This window comes from Cyprinus carpio, chromosome B4 (genome assembly GCF_018340385.1).
Source record: "Cyprinus carpio isolate SPL01 chromosome B4, ASM1834038v1, whole genome shotgun sequence".
Classification (NCBI taxonomy): Eukaryota; Metazoa; Chordata; class Actinopteri; order Cypriniformes; family Cyprinidae; genus Cyprinus; species Cyprinus carpio.
The window spans coordinates 1,774,390-1,791,889 of record NC_056600.1 but is presented as its reverse complement, the minus strand read 5'-3'; the positions used below and the strand labels follow the sequence as shown (position 1 = coordinate 1,791,889).

Below are 17,500 nucleotides of genomic sequence, written 5' to 3'. Positions count from 1 at the left end.
TCCGTCTTCTCCAATCACACGCATGATGTTCCCGGGCTTGATGTCTCGATGGACGATCCCGTACTCCCTCAGATGATTCATCCCCGCCACTGTTACAAACATCAGCGGCGGCACTGAGAAACTCGCAAGAATAAAGCGAAACGAAAAGGAAGAAACATTCTTCGGGGCCGTTCACACAGAACACGTATTTGCATCTCAAAACATGAGACGCAGCGCTCAGAAATGTTTTTTTTTTTTAAAGCGTGGAGCAGAACACCTCCTCTGCTATGTTTGCGTCAAATAAAACAGTTGCCATGCCAACTTGCTATTGTAAACAAAGGCTTGCAACGCTTGCTCCGCCTCCAGGCTCTTCTGATTGGCTGCTTTGGAACTGACATCAATGCGCGGCGCTGCATGTAAAAGTTAAAATTCTTTTAACTTGACAGAGCATCTTAAAAACTGCAAAAGACGTGAGACGCGTTTACACACAAAACAACGGAAAAGTAGCGCACTAGAATAGAAAAACGCTTTCTGTTTGAACGGCCCCTTAAGAACATTTTAACGATCTAAACAATCTTTTCCCACTAAATTCCCCGATCTAGAACTTACCGACATCCTGCAGAACGATGAGGAACTCGTCCTCCGGGAGTCCGTAAGCGTTCGTCGGCTCCTCGAGGACTGTGTAGAGACTTCCGCACGGACAGTACTCCATCACCAGCACCTTGTGACGCGTGTTCGACTGACACACAACATACACTTTCAAAAAATGAACATCTTATTTCTGACTGACAAGAACACAGAACAATGACCTCTGATGCTCGTGGTTTGGAGAAAACCGGTATTACAGGTGTGTGTTTGTGAAAGTAAAACAGGGAAGGGTTTACAGAAAAACAGCAGAAAATCAGAACCATCATGAAACAACAAACTAAACTGTTATTAATCTTATATGAGCTGAAAGGTTTTTTTAAAGAAACAGTACACCCATGTTTGTTTCTTCATCAGGTTTGTAGAAATGTAGCATTGCATCAGTGTCTCAGCAATGGATGCTCTGCAGTGAATGGGTGCCGTCAGAATGAGAGCTGATAAAAACATCACAATAATCCACAGCACTCCAGTCCATCAGTGAACATCTGGAGAAGACAAAAACTGAAACACATCCAGCATTAAGATGTTTTTAACTAAAATACATAGAGTCTATAATCCATAATAACACTTCCTCCAGTGAAAAAGTGCATCTGCTGTTGTCTCTCACATCAAAATCCAGACACATATTTGTTTAGAGCTGTTTTAAACGCTGCTTGATCTGTGCAGATTTCTCTCCCTGATTCACACCAGAACACTTTTTCACTGGAGGAAGTGTTATTATGGATTACAGACTCTATGTATTTGAGTTAAAAACATCTTAATGCTGGATTTGTTTCAGCTTTTGTCTTCTCCAGATGTGAACTGATGGACTGGAGTGCTGTGGATTACTTGTGATGTTTTTATCAGCTCTCATTCTGACGGCACCCATTCACTGCAGAGCATCCATTGCTGAGACACTGATGCAGTGCTACATTTCTACAAATCTAAGCTGAGATCGTTTTAAGACCGCGTCGGTCTCACCTCCTCCTCGACGGCGAAGAGCTTCACGATGTTTTTGTGGTTGAGTTTTTTCAGCACCTCGAACTCCCTCATCTGGACGTCCAGCGGACGCAGGAAGCTCAGGTTATTAAACACTTTGACCGCATAGAGATCCCCGGTTTTCTACAGACACACAGACAGATTCTCAATCAGGTTGCATCACTCAGAATAAGCACACACCAGCTGTGTACAACGTCAACGAATCATTCAAAAGAGTCACTGAATCAAAATCCACCTGAGAGAGATCCAGACTGTAGGACAGTGCACCTGTAAAGCAAATCAAGTACAGACAGTGTGGATACCTTGTGTCTACCGCGGTAAACGTTGGCCGTGGCTCCCTGACCCAGCAGGTCAGACATCATCCACAGGTAGTTCGCCGTACTCTGCATGATGACTCTATAGATTCACCTGGAAACACATTGAGCATGCATGACATAAATGAGCATAAGTTATACATACTACAGTATATTTTCAGATACCATGGTAATACCATCTGATACAGTTGTTCTGTAACTCTCTAGCTCTCGGTTTGACATTTACACCAGAACTGACAAAGCACAGCTGTAAGCGCGGCTGATATATTATCATAACGCGCGTGTTTGACGCGGTGACGAGGATGTTGTGAAATCAATCGCCGTGACGTCACGGGTCCGTGGGAATTTCCCGCACCAGCGCGTGATCCTTTCAGCCTCTTTGCGTGAAACTAGAATAAAATCACTTAAAAGAGACTAAAAAAGCAGAAGCGAGAGCGAACCGTGTGGTACAGATCATCTAACGTTACATGCGTGTTTGTGACGCCGAACCGAGTGAAACTGAAAGTACGCTGAATTAACATCTGACAGAATAAAGCGGTTTATTATCGTGATCTCGAGAAACGAATGAAGAACGCGACGAATATCCATCACTTTTCGTGCGCCTTGTTTTATCCTACGCGATAAATAAGCAAATACACTTCGATCAAAACATCGCATTGGTACGTTAATTATGTAAACACAGCGATAATATATTCCGAATAAGAATTAGATGACACGAGCGCTGTATGAGGATTATATGATGTATTTTATGCTATTGTTATATGTTTATTTTCTTACCCCGAGAGCACGAAAGTCTCTTCCGTTTCCCGTGTTTTCATCACCTGACGCAGAAGCACGCAGGCTGCGTGCTCAATACCACACTACCGTACTACTCGTACTACTTCTGCAGAAGCGATGCTGCAGTGAGCGTATACGTTTTTTCTCCTTTTTTTCTTTTTTTTTAGTGCGCATCAAATAAATATTAATAGCCCACAACGTTTATCGTTTCGTGCATAGTTTCACGTAATATTTTAATTAAAGTACATACACTGTATACTGTCCGCTAAGTAGTATCTAAGTGTTCCATTGCGAACACAGCCTTATGCAACCGTAAATATCATAGTAGAGGAGAACAAAAATTACTGTATGGGTTATTGTTTTGTTTGTTTGTTTCACATTTCTTTTTTATTTCTCTCTCTGCATTTTTTTATTATTATAATTATTACAGCAGCAGATGATCTTTCACAGACGTGTTATTTCCAGGGGTTTTGTCCAATAGTATTTTAGTAGTGCACCGGTAGAGGGCGCTGCTCAGCGCAGAGGAGGCTCGATGTGTAGCGATAGACGAAGCGAAGCGAAGATCTAAAGACGTTCTCATATAAATACATAATGCAAATGTGATATGAGCCACCATTATAAGTAAGGGCATCGTTCTAATAGTGGCTGACAGCAGAAAGTGCGTTTATGTATTGGAGGTGTGTTGTGTTTATATACAGTGTAATTCCCTTTACTGCAGCGCGAGCAGAGTGGCGCAGCGGAAGCGTGCTGGGCCCATAACCCAGAGGTCGATGGATCGAAACCATCCTCTGCTAACCTTTTATATTTCATAAAAAGTACTGACTTCTCAACATAAATGTGAAAGACTCAACGAAAGAACTACAACTAAGGATTGTACTAAAGCAACACAATCCATAATCACAGTGAATATTACTATTACACGGTTGTTATTGTGTTTTATATCGGTTTAGTTTTGCTTGCTTACTTTTTAATCTATATTTTTTAAATTGTCATTTTAAAATATTTATTATGCTATGTTATTATAAAATTTTCATTACACCCTTTGCGAAAATTAACCTTGGTTTAATTAGCCTATAGTAAAATGGTAGTACTTAACCATGTTATTTATATATTTATTTATTTTTGGCATAAAATAAACTGTAATGTAGCAAAACCGTTGTTAATTTGTGGTCAGCTATATTAACAATGTTTTTTTTCTTTATTTGTAGTAAAAACCATGGTTTTCCTAAAGAACTAGTTTCTGATATGTCCACACTGGGAAAATAAAACTTATATGAAGCAAAATGTAAATAAGAGAAGGTGTGTAAAGAGAGGAGTGTTATTTATACACTGGTTTCCATGTTTTATGAGTTCAGGTGTAATGGTTTCTCTACTGTAAACTGTGTTTTCTATCAGGAAACTTTCTGCTGTTTTAGATTGTCAAAATTCTTGATTTATAAGTACGCTGTATTCCTGATGGGAAGCAACAATGTCCCCAAAGCCAAAATTACTGTCTTTGTGGGGGCATTTGCTCCTGGTTACACACACACACACTCTCTCTCACACACACACGCACACACGCACACAAACACACTATACACACACACACACACACACACACACACACACACACACACACACACAATATGCTGCCCTTTTTCTTTGAATCGAGCTGATCTTTTGTGTATTAATGATTCACATTAAGGCAGAGCTCACCGTTTTCTAATAAATATTAGCACAGAACAAACTCATCAGAGAAGAACAGCTTTCATGGAGATTGAAGCAGGACTAGTTCAGCGTCACACCCAGAGACAAACAGATCCCAAAAGATCTTCTGTTCTGCTTTGTTTGAACTACCAATAATAAATCGCCTCCATCATCAGACAGTGTTTCAAATGAAGATGGTTTCATATTTCCAGAATGGTGTGTTTATTTATTATTATTAAGTAAAGAACATGTTCCGTGAAGATATTTTGTTGTAAATTCATTTCTGATTAGTAATATGCATTGCTAAGAACTTCATTTGAACAACTTTAAAGATGATTTTCTCAATATTTAGATTTTTTTGCTCCCTCAGATTCCAGATTTTCTAATAGTTGTATCTCAGACAAATATTGTCCTATCATAACAAACCATACATCAATGCAAAGCTATTTATTCAGCTTTCAGATGGTGCATAAATATACATTTCAGAAAAATGACCCTTATGGCTGGTTTTGTGCTCCAGGGACACAAATAGAAATTATTATTATAATGATAGATAGATAGATAGATAGATAGATAGATAGATAGATAGATAGATAGATAGATAGATAGATAGACACAGCTGTCATTAATTCGAATGGCACGTTCACCTGCGCGCTCAGGTGTGATGACGCGCGCGCTCGCGTGGCGGCGCTGTCGGGTCGCGCGCGGGGGTCGGTGAGGCGGAGCGCGAATCTAACTCACGCCAGCGGCTCTTTATTTTCTCATTTAACCGAGAAACTCACTGACAGTCACCGTCCCCTGCCGAGCCGTGTGTGTTTGTGCTTCTGCCATGCGGTAAAAGAAATACAGAAACAGGTGAGTGTGTGTTTACACACCACACACACACACACACACACACACACACACGCGCGCGCGCACTTGTACGATGTAGATCGCGGTGTTTTTAAATGTACTCTTTGTAAACACAAACAACAGCTCGTTCGCGGTGTGTTGTAGCTAGCGTGTGTTATTGTGCTTGTTTTGTGTGTTGGTCACGGTTCCGTTCCGTTCGCTGGTTTAACGGCTGCGCGCGGTAAATACTGTCCCGGTTGCCATGGCAGAGCCGGTCACGCGCACGCGCCTGTAACATTTGTTACACTAATATATCACTGCCCATACATTAATATCCGTGCTGTGCATCAGATCGTATTATAACTCAACATCAGTAATGTAATCGAGGTTATTCATTTTAGGTAATGTATTATTTTTTTTCTTTTTCTTTTTAAATTAAGCCTACTTTTTTTTATCAAAATTATTTTAAAGTTACCACTAAATGTACCATAATGATATAAAAATTCATAAGTCATATGTAAGTCGCTTTGGATAAAAGCGTCAGCTTAATGACAACATTTAAATGTTATGTTATATAATGTTAATGTTATTTATATAGCAAAGACAGAAAATATATTCCAATATTATAAAACACATTAAACATTACATTACATCAGGGTTTCACAAACTGGGTTTAATGTGAGAAAGACAGTGGGTTTGTGAGTTGACATGACGGTAATAATTAATTAAATCATAAAGATATTTGTTTACCTGCATGTCAGTGACCATTAACTGACATCAGAGAACTGTAAACATGCAAATGTTTGTTAAATTATTGAAATATTAACTTCCCCAGAGATTTCAGCTAAATATTTTATTATAAGGAGTATGGCTGACAAAAACGTTTGGGAATCCCTTAAAAATGAATACAGCAATGACATTATATACCCAAAGTCTTTCAGGTTTGATATATTTTGTCCTGACTTTAAAGAATGAACACATACTGAATCTCACCGGATATGATGACCGCTATACATCACCAGTGTTTACATAATTGTTTGTTTCAGACATAATAGTCTAATTGCTTATAAACTAACATTTAAATAAGATCAGAGATCAGACTTCATTAATGCATCGCTGCAGTCGATGATTTAGCACTTCCTGAACCCTGACTGTAATTCTGAGAAGCTCTAATCTGAGATGGTTCTGTGTAGGGGAGTAAATGGTTAACGGCCCTTAATAGGGACCCAGTGTAAGACGGAGTCGCTCTCCAGTGAGTTTCAGTAATTGGTGTTATGAGCGGTGCAGGTCCCAGAGCTACGGGTTAAATCTGGAGCCCTGTTACATAACCGCTAATGTCTCCATTGATTTCACTGAGCCGTGGTGTTATCTTCAGCTGCTGAGACTTCTTACGGTTCTGTAGTATTTTAAGGGTTCACGCTGGGTTTTGCTGGAGCTTTGAGCTGCTGGTCACTGTAGTATGATGAGTTTCAAGCTTTGACCTGAACGTGAGCTCTCTAGCAGGATTCTCTGCGCTAGATAACATGCTCTTCACTAATATCTTAAGCGTTGGGGAAAGTTTTTAAAGTAACGCATTACAATATTGTGTCACTTCCTAAAAAAGTAGCTGATTGCATTACATAGTTTCTTTTAATGGAAAGTAATGCGTTACGTTGCTTTTTAAATCTGAGCTGGGCTTGCTTGTTTGTTTTTAATATAAAAAGATGTTTTTTTTGATGGTGAGTAATGCGTTTCTTTTTGTTTGTTATTTGAATAGGGTTTGCATATGAAAGTGACGTGAATGGGGTGTAGGAAGTGGGATTATGGATTTTTTTTTTTTTGTTTGTTTGTTTTTAATATAAAAATTTTTTTTTTCTCAAAAAAAATGAAACACACGCTATGTTTATCTAAAGTAATTTTTTCTTATTAGCATTGGTAAATTGGATCATTGAATTCAACAGCACAGACACTGGCTAATAAAATGGGATTAAATACATAAAGGATAGGCCTATTTGTGTTGTTTAAATGCTTTTTTACATTTAGTCTAGAACTACATTAACATCATGTTCTCACATGTACTCCTGATTTCTCTCACCTTGGCAACACCAGAGCTGTCAGTCAAGACATGGAAACAAAGTAACTATTTGAAAAAGTAACTATTGTAAATTTAAAAGTACTGTGTTACTTTTTATCACTTAACTCACATCACTTCTAATGCATTATAACCAGCACTGAGTATCTTGCAGTGTTACGTTAAGACTTTTGCTCCATTATGTTAAAAACAGCAGCTGCGTCTGGGACCATGTGAAACCTCCGCTGGCCCCAGGCCGGGGATTCATGAGTATTTCTGGATATTCTCAGCATTTGTTTGTATTTGTTTTTGTTTGTGTGCCGTGAGGACGTCAGCTGTGTTCAGATCGTTTCTTTGGCAGCTCGTGGTGAAGTGATTATGGCGTTTTGTCTCTGCGAGAGAATCTCAGCAGACTGAAGCCGAGCCCATAGGTTTGGTGTCGCTCAGATTTTTCACTACTCTGTGTTTGGTACGTTCACGGAGCTTGTTTGGTGGAGGAAGGAGTCTCTGGAGGATTTCTGCTGTTTGCTGGAGGAAAATAGTGCCGGTCTCTGGAGTCTTTGTTAGGAGAATTTAATTTTATTCAATTCCTGTACACTCTTAAAAATAAAGGGGTTGTGCCAACCATTCTGACTCCAAAGAACCTTACAGTAATCCATTCCAGAACTATTTTTTCTTAATGTAAATAACATTTTAAGACCCTTTTTTTCTCTATAAAGTACATTTTGATCAGTGGAAGGACTTCATGGATGTTAACGGTTCTGCCAAATGAGAACATCAGTGGAGGTTTATATCTTATTAACTGCTCTATAATGGGCTGTTCGCACAGAATGCGTCTTTTCCATTCCAATGCGCTACTTTTCCGTTATTTTTCTATGTAAATGTGTGCTAGAGGAATGTGTATAATATCTATAATATTTCACTTTTACAGCGTCTTACACATGAGTGCTGTGTTTTTAAGACACCGTGTCAAGTTAAAAGAATTTTACACGCAGTGCCGCTCATCGGTGTCCGTTCCAGAGCAGTGGACCAATCAGAAGAGTGTGGAGGCGGAGCAAGCGTTGCCAGCTTTTGTTTACAGTAGCAATACTTGTTTTAATTTACGGCAACATGTCGGAGGAGGCGTTCTGTGCTGCGCTTTTTTAACAACCATTCCTGAGTTCGGTGTCTCGTGTTTTTAAATGCAATTCTGTGCGAAAGTCCCTTGAGTCATGTGCTGACCTTAGAAACTGCAGTATGTGTCGTCTCATTAGGGTTCAGAAATCTTGGAAGACACGCTCCTGTATAAGTGTGATTGTTTGATTTTAATGTTGTCTGGTTGTTGTCTGTTTCTGATCCGCACAAATGAGCTGAACATGCCTCCATTGAGCGAGTTTCCTCCTGCCTTATCTACAAAGTCATAACGTCCTTTATTGTCCTCTATTCATAGCACAGCTGCTCCTGTGATGACCTCAGAGCACACTGACCTCTGTTCTCTTACTTGCTGCACGCGAGCGACAATCAGAGCAGAAGTATTCGAGATACACAGGCTGAATCATATCAGCGCAGGCCGTGTTTGACACACAGGTTTCCTAATGAGATAATGAGATTCATGGCACTGGCGATCATTAACGGATCTCACTGCTCTCTATCAGAAGGACAGCAAAACAAACGAGATGTTCAGAGTTCGTCATGTGAGCGCGTCTCAGCTGTGTGTTCAGGGCGAAATGACCTTCTGATGTTGTGCTGTAACTCTGTGTTCTTTTCTGTCTTTACTATCTCTCACACACACACACACACACGTACACACACTCTCTCTCTCTCACACACACACACATGTACACACACTCACACACACACACACACACACACGTACACACACACTCTCACTCACACACACATACACCCCGTCTGCTCTCTCAGGTCTCACACACAATACATGTCCATGTTTATACATGTCCATTTTTAATAATAAAAAAAAAAAAAAAAAAAAATGTACAATGGTTCATGGTATGACAGGCCAGTGGATCAAGGTTATGACTCAGTCATTAAAAAAAAAAAAAAACGTTCACACACTCTCACACACACTCTCACACACGTACAAACACTCTCTCACACACACACATGTACACACACTCTCACTCACTCACTCTCACACACACACACACACACACACACACTCACACACACACACACACACACACACACACACACACACACTCACCTCACACTGCTATTCAAAATTTTGGGATCAGTACAGTTTTTAATGTTTTTAAAGAAGTTTCTTCAGCTTCATCAATACTGCATTTATTTGATCAAAAATTTTGAAAATACAGTAAAATTGTGAAAAATTATTACAATTTAAAATAACTGTTTTAAAAAAACACTGTCCCTCCAGTGTTCAAGGTCACGTGATCCTTCATAAATCATTTCATAGTCAATCATTTCACTTCGTAGTCATTAAAAATTGAAAAAATTATTTCTCTCTCTCTCTCTCTCTCACACACACACACACACACAGTGAGAATTGGATCACATCCTCAGAGTAACAGCTGATTTCACACTCAGTACAGTACAGACTCTCTGTCTCTGACGAGCTGTAAAGGATCAAATGTGCTTTACTGTCTCCTTATTCACCCCAGCCTCCGCTCACGACCGTGTGTGTGTGTGTGTGTGTGTGTGTGTGTGTGTGTGTTCAGTCACTGGTTAATTAGTGATCACAGTTCTGTTAAAACAACAGGAGGAGGGTTGTGCGTGTGTGTGTGTTTATATTACTATGGAATTGTTATCATAAGTGCCTAGATAACTGAAAAAAAATAAAAATAAAAATATATATATATATATATATATATATATGTGTGTGTGTGTGTGTGTGTGTGTGTGTGTGTACTAGCGGATCTCACCTGTGCAATGTAACAATATTATTGCACAATTCTCTGTATAAAGTTGGATATACTCACTGAAGGCGATACTGTATAGTAAATATTAGGGGTGTTGAAATTAATCTATGCATCAGTTGTGTTTTCACTCGCTGTTATTTTTATTGTTGTCGTGAGCCAGTGTGTGTTTCCACCTGTCATTATTTGGGTGTGAGTAAGTGTTTGTTTCAAGATGTTATTACACTGACAGACTTTTGTGGTTAAATGCATCTACTTTTATGATTTGAAGTTGATGTAAACACAGTAAGTTATGTTTTCAGTGTTAAAGCCACCACTGTCTATGAACTCATCAGTAATAATCAAACAGCAGCAATAATGCAGAGGAAAACAGAAAAACCCATAACTATGTTTGTCTGTAAACTCAAAGCACTCTTAGATACTGAAAATGCTTTTTGTCTATCGTTTTGTGCTCCAGGGTCACATTTCTTTTGTTGTTTAATTTGTGTTGTTGCTGTGGTGTGGTCACACAGCTGATGTTTGATCAGGTTGTGTGTGTCGTCACTGGACACACACTGTAAGAGCGTCATGTGACGCGTGCGAGGCGTGACCTCGCGCGGAGGGTGCGGCCGGATCGGGTTCCTGAAGGTCACAGAGGTCAAGAAGGTTCTGGTTCCACCTGCTCCTGTTACTCTGCTGCGCGTCGCACCTGTTCGATCTCTACATTTATTTATTTATTCTTTTCTTTAAGTTGTAGTGGATAGGGAAGTAAATGTGGAAATAAGACAGTTGACTGTTCAGCATGAGCTTATCAATAAAGCCTCTATCAGTGACTCTGAACTTCCTCATGACCGTGTTTGGCGTCTTCTCCAGAGATATGCTCACGTCTCGCATTCCAGTGTTATTGTATTATCAGTAATATACTAATTGGGTTTTATTTTTATGTATTTTTTTCTGTTTTCAATAAATTTGTTCATGGTTAGGCTTTTAGTTTTTTTTTTTTTTTTTTTTTTTGATTTTCTTAATTAAAAAATGTCTATGTAGTTTTATTTTATAAATGTTTTATTTATTTGTTTTAGTGTTTTTTGTCCTTTTTGTGCCTGTGTAGTTATATTTTATAAAAGTTTAATTTTTCATTTATTTGTTTTATTTTATTTAGTTTTTATTTGGTTATTTTAGTTTATTTGCCAAATAGCAACAATAAAAATTTTTTTTTTATAGATATATATAGATATATAGATAGATAGATAGATATATTTTTATAAATATATGTATTTATATAAACGTGTAGTTTTATTTAGTTAAAATTGTATTTATTTGTTTTAGTTTATTTGGTTTTTATTTTGTTATTTTAGTACTTAAATGAAAATAATTATTTTTTTCAAAGTTTTTTTTAAAGAAATATAATAAAATATTAGTAAAATATGTAATAAATTAAGTTTGTTATATTTCACATAATAAAATATGTAATAAAATTTTAATTTTAGTTAATGTAATGCTTATTTCAAGTAACTAAAAAGTTTTCCTTTTTATGGTTTTGTTTTAGTTCATGGTGGTTTAGTAACGTCACACACACAATGTGAGGGTCATACGTGTGTGAAATCACTCTCTGACTTCATCTGGTGTGTTCACTGAAGTCAGCAGCTCTAGTAATCTAATCATATTTGCCTTTATTTCCTTTCCTGTAAGATGTCCCTGTGGTTCCTTGACCTCCTGTAGGTGGAATGTGCTAATTAACCATTAACCGTGTTTAACTAACAAACAGCATGATGGTTTTCTGCTGAAGTCAAACGATTCAATTAACGACAGAAGAATCTGCTGCAGCACCGAACAGATAATGAAGCCTCACGCTGATGATGTCATTTCTTTCTGGGTGGAGCGGAAATCAGGAAGTAGATTAGCCAGTGTAAACACAGAGCAGATGACCTTTGACCTTCTGAGGTGTGTGTGTGTGTGTGTGTCCACGTCAGTGGTTCTGAGTGATTCCTGTGATGAGTCATACGACTCTAATCAGTGAGGAAAAACCCCTGGATGGTCTAATAGTTTCTATTGGTATGGATTAGAAGAGTTCATGCTATATCAGAGCGGTATGATCTTCATAAATGTAGTCTCTTCCTTAATCTTTGGACAGAGGATTTCATTGTACCTTATACAAGAGTTCATTCAGGCCATTGAATCTCGTTGTTACACCAGTAGGTGGCGACATGTTACCGAGTGAGTCAGTGATTCATTAATCCAACAGTTCATTCATTCAGGACGAAATTGTGTCTTTTGAATCATTCAGTCAGCTGATTTGTTCAAATACACTGATGCATTGAGGAACCAATCAAGTGAATGTCTTTATGAGTGAGTCACTTGAATCATTTATGCAACCGCTTCATTTAAAAATACTTTGAGCGAGTCATTGAATAATTCATTTAATTGATTCATTCAGAAACACTGAAATGAAACGACTTGCTGTACTTATGAGTAGGTCATTGATTCAGTTAATTCAGGAATGAATCAAGTCTCTTTGAGAAAGTAATTTTGAAACGATTTGCTTTGAGGAATGAGTTTGGTTATTTTATTTGGCCGATTTGTTCAGGGACTTGTCTTTATGAATGAGTCATTCGAATCATTCATGCAACCGAGTCATTGAATAATTCATTCAGTTGATTTATTCAAAAACTATATGCTGTATTTATGAGTGTGTCACTGATTCAGTAATTCAACAATTCATTCAGGAACGCTGTTTCACTCAGAAACAAAACTAGACACAATGAGTGTGTCGTTTGAATCATTCATTCAGCTGATTTGTTCATTTAGGAATGACTCTTTTTGAGTGAGTTATTTGAACTGATTCCTTCAGGAACTGTGAAACGAAACAATTCACTGTATTTATGAGCCAGTCGTTGATTCATTCCTTCAACCAAAGATATATTTTCAACAGAATCCCTGATCACTTCAGTCTGATCTGAATGGTTTGAGCGGCACAAGAATCTGTTATGGTGTGGCTTTTTTGTTATTGAAGGATGAGCGGTTCAAAACTATATTCGACCTGACCAGGGACAGAGTGGGAGTCATTTTCAGCCCTGGAGTTTCATGCCAGACCGGCCCACTTCAGTTCATGGCTGACTATATTAAAATAATGTAATGTTTAGCAACCCTATCATTAGTCTGCACTGAGAAAATAATAAATATAAAAGAGGAAACAGTGATGATACGGCCGTCATGTGTGTGCTTGGATGGTCCAGCGCTGTCGTATGTGATTGACTGCTGGGTGTTTTCTGGGACGCTTCTATTGTGAGTCTTAATTACTGGCTTTAGTTTCCAGCGCTGGAGAAGCAGTGATTTCAGATGAATGCTGTTATCGCTCCAGAGAGAGAGAAAGCTTCTCCATATAGATCCGCCGCCTCGTCTCGCCTCGTCTCCTCAGTGCGGTTTGTGAGCAGATTGTAAATGAAGTCTAAACAGAGGAAAGTTTCACGCCTCTCTTCACAATCCCACTGAAGAGACGCGCTTCCTACACAGACTTTACCATTTACATACATTAGTTGTCATGAAATACAGAATATGTTGGCGTGTTCTTGACGTGTTTGAGAGATTCACCAGTTGATGTTTCTCGGTTTGACCCACCTTTGACCTCATATTGCTAAAGGAGAGGTTCATTTGGTTAATATGTGCTGTGCTGTATTCACGGTGCTCATAAAGATCTTAATATAGCTGTGTTTAATAGGATCAGGACAGGTTTGTGATGTCAGCGAGCGCTGAGGATTCTGGGTACTACACACAGGCCTGGAGACGCAAAGAGAAGAGCTCACAGGATTAAAGAGGAATAATGTGCAGCGTATGGATTCACAGCTGACACAGAAACACAATGGAGAGATATCGGGCTTCATTATGGTAAAAAAAAAATAAATAAAATAAAATAATAATAATTTAAATAAAATAAAAATAATAATATACATAAATAAAATAATAAAAATAATATAAATAAAAATATAAATAAATAAAATAATATAAATACAAATATAAATAAATAAAATAATATAAAATAAATAAAATTATACAAAATAAATAAGTACATAAATAAATGCAATGTATGTTGTTGTTGTTGTTGTTGTTGTTGTTGTTAAGATCCAAATATAAAAACACTTGTATGAAGGTAAAAAAAAAAGCTGGTTTGTGATGTAAAACACTGGAAAGTCCTGATTTAGAAAGTCTTTAACAAACGGACCTGAATGGACAAAGATTGATGCTTTTAGAAGGAAGCAGGTCAGTCGAGGATTCAGCAGACTCCATTAGACTCATTAAAACTGACCGTCCCACAGATTTATGTTATGATCGTGTAAAGATGTTCAGAAGAACAGAACGCGTGTCCCAGCATCCTTTGCGCTGGAGTGGATAATCACAGACCTGTGTGAGTTTGTAAAGCTCCTTACAAATCCTCTTAAAGATTCCACCGTGAGAAGAAGCAGCACGTCGTGGCGGCTGTGAACAGGTACGAGTCAAGAGAGCGTTTGTTCTGTTTGCTGTGTGATTCACACGTGTGCGCCATGATTCCTCAGTGATTGTTTGTATGAATCGCTTTTTTTGTTGTTGGTGTTGTTGATGTTTTTGAGGTAGTGCTGATGCAGGAGGAGAAACGCGTTTGTACGCTGCGTATGATGCTCTGTTGTCGAACAGAAGTGATTCATGTTTGATGTGAATCTTACAGAGTCATTCTTCTGATGACTCATCTGACGCTGCTTTTGTTGTGTATACATATACAATACTGACCAGAAGTTTGGAATAACTGAGATGTTTTAATGTTTATGATAGAAGTGTCTTCTGCTCACCAAGGCTGCATTTATTTGATCAAAAATACAGTCAAAATTGTGAAACATTATTACAATTTTAAATAACTATTTTCTATGAATATCTGTTCAGATGTAATTTATTTTTTTGTGATCAAAGCTGAATTTTCAGCAACATTGTGTCACGTGATTCTTCAGAAATCATTCTAATATGATGATTTGCTGCTCAAGAAACATTTCTGATTATTATTATCAATGTTGAACACAGTTGAGCTGCACAATATTTTTGCAGAAACTCTTGATAGGTTTTATTTTTCAGGATTCACAGATGAACAGAAAGTTCAGAAGAACAGCATTTATTTGAAATGGGAATATCTGTAACATTATAAATGTCTTTACGTTGACTTTTAAACAATTTAATGCATCCTTGACTCCTTGATGAATAAAACTACAGTAAAATGTGTTTTATGTGTAGTAAGTGCTCCTGTAGCTCAAGTGGTAGAGCATTGCGTTACCAAGCGCAAGGTTGGGGGTTTGATCCCCGGGAACACATGATAGGTAAAAATTGATAGCCGTAATGCACTGTAAGTCGCTTTGGATAAAAGCGTCTGCTAAATGCATAAATTTAAATTTAAAATCTTAGTTATCCCACATTTTTGAATGATTGCTGCAAAAATATTGAGTGTTTTATCAACATGGATAACATTCTTTTTTGTTCTTGTTGTTCTTTAATTTTCTTATAATGTTCAATCGTAATGCTTCCAGTCTTTTGGCCGGTGGTGTACTGTACGTAATGCTGTAAGTCAGGGTTTGTAGTGGAACAGACTCCAGCCGCTTGACCCACAAACAGCCTGTGATCTGATCAATCATTCATACGGTCAGCAGCTGCTGGACTCCATCTCTCCGTCTCTGGTCCTTCTCCCAGTGTGTGTGTGTGTGTGTGTGTGTGTGTGTGTGTGTGTGTGTGTGTGTGTGTGTGTTCGGTTATCAGCACATCCCTAGTAAAAAAGTAATATAACTAAATTCCTTTATTTCCTACTAGATATAGTTCAAATCTATTAACATATTTACATATTTATAATTACACTTTACTTGGTATATTGCTTGTGCACAATGCAGTTTTCTTAATATTAAGTCTAAAATGTGTTTTAATGTCACTTTTGATGAGGATTGTATGATCTTTGAGTAATATAAAATTTTAAATGCTAAAGATTTAAAGTGTACCTGAAGTATAAGTCTTTAATTTAACTTCAGCACCATTCTGCACAATTAAAGTACAACATTAAGAGTAAAAAGTACAATTGCAGGTCATTTTATTAAGTACATAAACATAAAAATGTATTTGTAGTATGCTTAGCATGAAATAAATTTATTTGAAATTCATTTTAAGTATTGTATATTTGTTTTTCACTAGGGATGTGTTGGTTAAGGATCGGTTTCAGGTGTTTAACCTGTCAGAATAAACTTACATTCGGCTCAATGATTGACGTTTCACAGGCTGATGGTCTTGGACAGTTTAACTCTGTGTCTGACTCGTTGCTCAATCGGCCAGATTAACCTGCTAACGGCCCACGCGGGGCTAATTATAGACGTGCGGCGACGAGCGCCGGAGACTGACTGTCTGATCATTCATCATCTCAGTGTTCGACTCCGTTCGACCTCAGATGCACTAAACGGGTCTTTAACAGCGGCATCAGTGTGACGCGGAGCCCTGAGCTCAGAGGAGAGGAGCTGCAAGGCAGACATAAACCACACATGAGCTGCATCTGAAATAGCATACTATAACTATAAAACACATTATATCAGATACACAGATTCAAATTCACTTTTGATGTGAAAGGGCCCTTACAGCTGCCGAAAAGCCCAGCTCAGGTGCGTAATGCATGACATTCCAACGCAATTAGATACTTTTTTTTTTTATGGAGTAGCACAATATTGTAATACATCACTTTTAAAAGTAACTTTCCCCAACTCTCCCCAAAAAAGGTATGTCAGAATTCAGTGCTCACTTATGAACAGTGTTGGGTAGGTTACTCAGCGTAATAAGATTACTGTACAAATCACTCTCTCCAAAAAGTATTTTAATTACTTATTACTAATTACCTTCTAAATCCTATAGCGACCTCGACAAGTTCATGATACAAGGATAGAAGTGAAACGGTTCTTTCAATTACCTGCATAAATTATTCTGGCCACACTTTAGATTAGGGTCCAATTCTCACTATTAACTAATTATTAACTATGACTTTTGCCTCAAAATGCTCCTAATTACTAATTGATGACAAATTCAAGTGTACAGCTTCACCTAATTAATTATTAATTTGTTTCGTTATATCATTTATACTTTGAATAAGATATAACTTCTTCACCAATAACTTCTTTGGGTGATATCCAAAAAAAATTTGGTCATCTCTCTAATGTCTTTCTAATTGTGTTTTATAATTTTTTTTTTATTTCTGTCTTTGCTCTTAAGCATTTGTATGCATTTGTATGTCTATTTTAAGAACTAGCTGTGCATGTTGTTGTTATGAGATACCAGTACCACTGTTGTTTTATTAGAAAATTTAATTAAAAAAAAAAAAAAAAACATGCATTTTAAGGTGCATTTTA

General features: G+C 37.7%; 2 protein-coding genes and 1 non-coding gene across 6 annotated transcripts in view; 2 read left to right on the top strand and 1 right to left on the bottom strand.

The window, feature by feature from the left end:
• Positions 1-2,796, bottom strand: part of LOC109074329 (serine/threonine-protein kinase TBK1-like) — a 21,320-nt gene extending 18,524 nt beyond the window's left edge. For 3 of the 4 annotated variants that reach the window (XM_042721557.1, XM_042721561.1, XM_042721560.1), the window contains exons 1-5: positions 2,694-2,796; positions 1,905-2,010; positions 1,585-1,725; positions 589-718; positions 1-89 (exon numbers count right to left, since the gene is read on the bottom strand). The exon at positions 1-89 is cut by the window's left edge and continues 93 nt beyond it. In XM_042721557.1, coding sequence (XP_042577491.1) covers positions 1-89; positions 589-718; positions 1,585-1,725; positions 1,905-1,991 — 447 coding nt within the window. In that variant the 5' untranslated portion in view covers positions 1,992-2,010; positions 2,694-2,796. Of the gene's footprint in view, positions 90-588; positions 719-1,584; positions 1,726-1,904; positions 2,011-2,092; positions 2,331-2,693 lie in introns of those variants that run through there. The other variant, XM_042721558.1, reaches the window with a different exon arrangement.
• A 619-nt stretch (positions 2,797-3,415) lies between these two features.
• trnam-cau lies at positions 3,416-3,487 on the top strand. Its single transcript has one exon. It is a non-coding gene; the product is annotated as a tRNA-Met (tRNA).
• A 1,577-nt stretch (positions 3,488-5,064) lies between these two features.
• The window catches only part of eps8a (epidermal growth factor receptor pathway substrate 8a), a 35,722-nt gene continuing 23,286 nt past the window's right edge, over positions 5,065-17,500 (top strand). The window contains 1 exon segment of the mRNA XM_042721556.1: positions 5,065-5,234. The gene's annotated coding sequence lies outside the window, so the exon portion shown is untranslated.